Source organism: Colobus angolensis, unplaced genomic scaffold (genome assembly GCF_000951035.1).
Source record: "Colobus angolensis palliatus isolate OR3802 unplaced genomic scaffold, Cang.pa_1.0 Scaffold96, whole genome shotgun sequence".
Classification (NCBI taxonomy): Eukaryota; Metazoa; Chordata; class Mammalia; order Primates; family Cercopithecidae; genus Colobus; species Colobus angolensis.
Genome location: NW_012123598.1, coordinates 2,037,984 through 2,044,920, shown reverse-complemented (window position 1 = coordinate 2,044,920; position 6,937 = coordinate 2,037,984). Strand labels below are relative to the sequence as shown.

Sequence of the window (6,937 nt, the reverse complement as noted above, 5' to 3'; positions counted from 1 at the left end):
CTTATGACAACATAATGACGCCAAGTTTATAAATGTCGGCGTAGGCCGGGTGCGGTGGCTCATGCCTGTATTCTCAGCTACTCGGGAGGCTGAGGCAGGAGAATGGCGTGAACCCGGGAGGTGGAGCTTGCAGTGAGCCGAGATCACGTCATTGCACTCCAGCCTGGGCGACAGAGCGAGACTTCGTCTCAAAAAAATAAATAAAATAAAATAAATAAAAATGGGGGGGAGGGGGGGAAAGAAGAAGTGGCAAAGATTTCCGGGCGGAGAGTTTAGTGTATTGAACTAAACTAAACCCTGCTATTCTAGAGAATTCAAGACAGGTTAGTATGGCTGGAGGTTGGGTTCTTGGGGGCTAAATCCTGAAGGGTCTTGAATTCCAAATTGTGGGGCTTGGGAGATTTTATAGGGTAGAGGCTGGAAACTGGCAGCTGCAAGGCCGAATATGACTACCAACACATTTTTGTTTAGTCTGTGCATTTTTTTAAAAAGCTTGACTTGACTGCCAACATTGGGAAATCAAAAGATTTTACACAACATGAACTAATGCAACTTCTGAAAGAAACTGGAAGATGTGGCAACCCAATCTGTGTTCCGGAGCTGAGCGGCCGTTACCCTCTTCTGATGGGGCACTCTCCAATTTGTTGAATCTCAACTCTTGAAACCTGATGGCAATCAGCATTATTTCATGTTGCTGATATTTTCCCCTTGAACCTGGCCATCTTGCTCATGTATTTACATTTTCACCCAGCTCCTGTATGCATTCACATTTCCAAATCCTTCTCAAAGCCACAAGGAGCTGTGGCTTGGTGACAAGGATCTGCGTGGATGCCATATGGAGAATGAAGAGGGCAGGTGGCCAGGCGCAATGGCTCATGCCTATAATCCCAACACTTTGGGAGGCCAAGGCGAGTAGATCACCTGAGGTCAGGAATTTGAGACCAGACCAGCCTGGCCAACATGGTGAAACCCCATCTCTACAAAAAATACAAAAATTAGCTGAGCATGGTGGTGCCCTCCTGTAATCCCAGCTACTCAGGAGGCTGAGGCAGGAGAATTGCTTGAACCCAGGAGGTAGAGGTTGCAGTGAGCTGAGATTGTGCCATTGGACTCCAGCCTGGGCAACAAGAGCAAAACTCCATCTCAAAAAAATAAAAATAAAAATAAAAATAGAAAAACAAAAGAGGGCAGCCACTGGACTGCTATGCAGTTGTCTGTGTGCGAGACCACTGTTGGTCTACAAGGGTAGTGAGACTGAAAAGATGTTCCAATTCCAAAGATATTTAACTGGCTCAATTGAGGGAAACTGATAAGGGATTGGACATAAGGATGAGGTTGAAGAAGGTTTAAACCTGCCCAGGAACCCAGCTTGGGTGGTGGTGCCAATGACATCAGAAGCACGGAAGTTTCTTTGAGGAAAACGGAATGAGTTCTGTTCACATTGTGAGTTATCTCATGGGGCCCACTGGGTGAACAGAAAGGTGTGCAAAATCAGAGGTTCTCACTCAACAAGCATGCAAGGCACACTGAGAGTGCTTTTGCCAGACTTCCCTGATCCCCTCTCCTACAGCTGAACCACGTAACACGTAACCACACAGGGGGGCGCATTCACTCCCCATTCTAAGGATGGGGAAACAGAAGCTTAGAGGAAGGTATGATGCAACTCACTGCTGGTGGCAAGACCACGGTGTGGCCCCCTCCTCCCCCACCTCCCCAAAGTGGACAATCCCAATAGAAGACTGACAGAGAAGCCCTTCAGATGGTCCTTTAATAGGAACAGAACTGAAGGTGTCACACCTCCAGCTCCCAAGTCCTCCTCTCGTTCCCACACAGTGACTCTTTCACTCCACACGCTGGCCAGCCCACCATGCTGCCATCAGCCAGCCCTTCCTTGGGATTGGTGGGGACTAGGCAGTAAGCTGTTTGCTTCGAACTGGGAGTGGAGGAAATCAGAGAAACCTGAGGCTACCTTGAGGCTTGTGGGGGACCATGGGCTCTGAGTCTAAAGCTTTAGGAGGGGGATGCTAGGTAGCTGCTCGCTTTATGTGTTCTCAGTTGCCTCTGAAGAAGAGTGGATGGGTGAAGGACCGACCACAGTGGGGGTGGGGGTGGGGGTGGGGTGGGGGTTGCCGCTGTTGGAGTCCTATGGTCAGGCTTACATCCTTGAGGCTCAAGTGCTCTCAGCTGTGACTTGGAGACCCTCTGGCTTTGAGGTGATGGGATCCCAGAGTCTCTTCACAGATAACCTGGTGAGTGTCTTCTGCCTGAGGGTGGATAGGCATCCCAGGTCCAGTGCAATGCAGTGAGGTAGGCAAGAGACTCCATCCTGGTCCACCCATGGAGGACCAGAGCAGAACACTATGGTGGACCCCAATTCCCCCCTTCCATTCGATCCTGGCTCCTCCTCTGAAGTGCCCAGGCTCTGTCGTGACAGGCTGGGTCTTGCACAAGGACAAGCCAACCAAGAGGCATCGGGGCAGTGACATCCAGCTCGTGGACCTTGCCTTTGGCCGCACACCTGCAGAGCAGCAAGAGCTGCACCTGTCCTCTCCTAGGCCCGGCAGAGGTGCTGTGTGGGCGTGTGGGAGTCTGGAGCCTGGCCCTCTCCCTCTGCTCTCCATCACTACCGCTCACAGCCATCCCTGCAGCTGTCATCTCACCCCCAATCTCCCCTCTTCTGTCCCCTGCCTCCGTTTCCCCACCCCCGCCCCCCGGGTCGGCCGCCTACCTCGGCCTTAACTAACCCATGTTCCTGCAGCCTACTGGTCGGCCTCCACCTTCACCTTCGCGGTCTCCCCCCGCCCCTCCTCCGCAGGGTCCCCTGCCCCACACCGGCTCCCCGACCCCTGAGCCGCCCACGAGCCCAGCTGGCCTCCAGAGTCTCCCAGCCCCGGCCCCGGCCCGTGGAAGTGGGTGCGCTGGTGCTTGCGGAAGTTGGAGGAGTTATTGAAGGTGCGATCGCAGAGCGTGCAGCGGAACGGGCGCTCGCCCGTGTGGATGCGGGCGTGGCCGCTAAGCACCGAGGACTGGGTGAAGCCCTTGCCGCAGATGCCGCAATGGTACGGCCGCTCACCAGTGTGCACGCGCTCGTGGTCTCGCATGTCTGAGGAGCGGCGGAAGGGCTTGGCGCAGAACCTGCAGGCAAAAGGCTTCCCCACCGCTGCGCCCGCCGCCGCCGCCGCCATCACCACCTCCGCCCTTTCCGGGGCTACCCCGGGCCTCTGTTCTGCAACGGCCGCTGCGTCCGGAGGCCTCCGAGAGGTGCCCGGCTCCACCCCGTGTCGGTGCTGGTGCCGGAGCAGGGGCGCCAAGGCCTTGAAGGCGCGGGGGCAGAGCGCGCAGCGGTAGGGCCGCTCCCCCGTGTGCAAGCTGTAGTGCGCGCGCAGGCTGGCGGGGCCCGGGCAGCTGTGGCCGCACACGTGGCACCGGCTCGGGTCCCCACCAGGCCCGCCTCCCTCGGCCCCGGCCAGGTGGCCATGTTCGTGGAACAGCAGCTCGGAAACCAGCCGGAAGGCAGCAGGGCACAAGGCACAGTGGAAAGAACCTGGCTCTGGGGGCTCAGGGACCAGTGTGGTGTCTGTCACCTTCACCACCTGGATCTCGATGAGGTCACTCGGGGGTGTGCCGGGCCGGCAGTCATCAGGCACCAGGACCTGGGCAAAAGGAGAAGACACAGGAGCCTGTGGAACCTGCCTCAAGATCGCCCCAGCACGCCCCAATTATTAAAGCTTCGGCTCCTTTATTATTTTCAGACGGGGTCTCAAACTGTTGCCCAGGCTGGAATGCAGTGGCGCGATTGTGGCTTATTGCAACCTCGACCTCCTGGGCTCAAGCGATCCTCCCACTTCAGCTCCCTGAGTAGCTGGGACTACAGGCGTGCACCACCACACCCAGCTAGTTAAAAAAAAATTTTCTTTCTGGCCAGGTACAGTGGCTCAGGCCTGTAATCCCAGCACTTTGGGAGGCCAAGGCAGGTGGATCACTTGAGGTCAGGAGTTCGAAACCAGCCTGGCCAACATGGCAAAATACCGTCTCTACTGAAAATGCAAAAACTAGCCAGGTGTTGTGGCTGCTGCCTGTAATCCTAGCTACTCGGGAGACTAAGACACAAGAATCGCTTGAACCCAGGAGGTAGAGGTTGCAGTGAGATGTGATCATGCCACTGCACTCCAGCCCAGGTGACAGAACAAGACTCCATCTTAAACAAAACAAAACGAAATTATTATTATTATTATTTTTTAATGTTGAGGGAGTCCCACTAGGTTGCCCAGGCTGGTTTCCAACTACTGGGCTCAAGAGATCCTTCTGGCTCTGCCTCCCAAAGTGCTGGGATTGCAAGCGTGAGCCACTGCGCCTGGCCCATCCTCCAACACTCTGTTGTATCCTCATCAACATTTCCCCTCCTGTCCAAAATATATCATGGATCCCACCTTTTCTTCTCCACCCTAGTTAAAGCCCCATCACTTGGCGCCTCCACAGTTGAAAAACCCAAGGGCATCTCTGTTCCTACTTCTGCTGGCTTGTAACCCACCTCTCCAGAATAGCCTGAAGGTCTTTTGAAAATGTAAATCAGATCAAGTCATTTTTCGCACTCAAAACCCTCCAATGGCTCCAAATGTACTTATCCCAAAACGTCACTATAATATCTGTGGCGGCGTAGCTCCACTTATCTCTCTGACCCCAGCTTAAACATAAGCCAGCACCCAGCTGACTTCTCTCGTCTAAATTTAGCTCCCCCACCCCCACGGTATTGGCTCAATTTTTATTTCCTTTATAGAACATATCACAGTGACTCTCATTGATTGTCTCTCTCCCCTCAAGAGACTGCAGGCTCCAAGAGAACACAGCCCTTGTCTGTCTTGGTCACTTCTCTATTTACAGAGCCCAAGTAGGAGCTCAGTAAATGTTTGTTGAATGAATGAATGTCCTCAATTACTCTAATTCCAAGTGGGGAAACGTGGAGGAAGTTCCAAGGTCACCTAGACCACCCACTTCTACTCCCAAATCCTCCCTTGGGCATTCGAGAAGCATCACTAAGACCCTGCAGAATTATCCCCTACCCAAACATGGGTGCTCCAATCATAATCCCCCACGTTTTTCAGGGTCACCTTCCCCACCTTCTACCCTAGAATTAGCCCTATAATTTGAGGCCCCGCCCCTTACAAGGCTCCACCCAAATTATGCAAATTATCCCTGGTAAGCCCCCTTCCCTGGACCCAAACCCGCCCCACAACACAACACCGTCCCCAGACTCCGCCTCCATCCAGCCCCGCCCACCACCCATAGGTTCCTCCCCACGCCCCGCCCACCAAGGCATGATCTCCTCCCCTGCCCCGCCCCTCGCGCAACCCCAAGAAGCCCCACCCCCCAGGGCCACAGCACTAAATACCTCCCCCGCCCACCCCTCATAGGCCACGCCCCGGCCCCGCCCCCTACACTACGACCTCCTCCCACCTCGAGCCCCACGCCCAGGCCCCTTCCTTGCCCGCACCAGGTCCAGTGGCTCCTGGGATCGCGACTCCGGGTTCGGTGCGCTCGGACTCGGGGGCTCCGGGCGCGCAGCGGCCATCTTGTGCCCAAGACCCGCCCCCGAGGCCAATGTTCGCTCTGAAAAGGGGTGGGGCTCGAACTGGCGTAGGAGCTACTGCGCAGACGTACTGCGGGGCGGCGGGGGGCGTGGCGCAGCACGGGGCGTGGCGTGGCGGGGCGTGGCGGCTGAGCCCGAGAGAAAGTGAGTTGTTCGCTCTCTAATTACCTGTTGGTCCCTCCGAGGGGACGCTCTGATGGCACTAGGACTCCTGTAACACCCTGGGAACAAATCCCAGCGTTCCTTCTAAACCAACGCAGGCCGACTCGAGGCTCTAGCAGTCAGGGGAACCTCAGCAGAACTGGAGACGCTTTGCTTTGTTTCCACAGTAAACGTTTTTGTGGTTATCTCCGCCCTGCTTATGACAACATAATGACGCCAAGTTTATAAATGTCGGCGTAGGCCGGGTGCGGTGGCTCATGCCTGTATTCTCAGCTACTCGGGAGGCTGAGGTGGGAGGATCGCTTGAGGCTGGGAAGTCGAGGCTGCAGTGAGCCATGATCTCGCCACTGCATCCAGCCTGAGCGACAGAAAGACTCTGTCAAAAATAAAAAATAAAAAATGCAGTGGAGAGAAAAATATTCAGTAAACAGCAACACAGGTGGTCCTGGGAGGACGCAAAAACCCGCAAGCTGATGTTATGTTTGGGGGGAAAGACCTCAAAGACGCGGGGTTTTCGGCAGCACCAAAGACAGGGCTCTTCTTAGCTGCCCAGTTTAGTCATTCCTGGAGGTGTCACCTTGGGTAGGTCACTACACTTCCCTGGACCATTTTTCTTTCTTCTGTACGGAACTGTAGAAGCGTTGTGACAAACCACTGAGAAGAGATGTGGAAGAGTGTGGAAACATCGTTAAGTAGTTTTCTTGAAAGGGCAGGATAGGAGCTACTTAAACATGATCCTAATCATGATCCTTTCATTCATAAATGTATATGAAATTATATTTTGTGGTAGAGTGGTATAAAATAAAAATAAACACCACTTAGGCTGAATTATCTCCTCCTCCTCCTCCTTCTTTTTTCTTCTTATTTTATAGAGATGGGGGTCTTGCTGTCTTACCTTGCCCAGGCTGGTCTTGAACTCCTAGCCTTAAGCGATCCTTCTGCCTGGTCTTCCAAAGCTATATTCCCCTTTCTTTTCTTTTGATTTATATGTATATATATATATATTTTTGAGATGGAGTCTCACTTTGTTGCCCAGGCTGGAGTGCAGTGGCATGATCATGGCTCACTGCAACCTCTGCCTCCCGGGTTCAAGCGATTCTCCTGCCTCAGCCTCGTGAGTAGCTGGGACTACAGGCATGTGCCACCACGCCCGTCTAATTTTTGTATTTTTAGTAGAGACAGGGTCTC

General features: G+C 54.0%; 1 protein-coding gene across 1 annotated transcript; it reads right to left on the bottom strand.

Moving 5' to 3' along the window:
- Positions 1-1,750: 1,750 nt before the first annotated feature.
- Positions 1,751-5,603, bottom strand: ZNF784 (zinc finger protein 784). Its single transcript, XM_011932447.1, has 2 exons — positions 5,492-5,603; positions 1,751-3,653 (listed from the first exon to the last, which is right to left on the bottom strand). The coding sequence occupies exons 1-2, from the start codon at positions 5,567-5,569 to the stop codon at positions 2,760-2,762; spliced, it is 972 nt and encodes a 323-aa protein (XP_011787837.1). The 5' UTR covers positions 5,570-5,603; the 3' UTR covers positions 1,751-2,759.
- Positions 5,604-6,937: the final 1,334 nt, after the last annotated feature.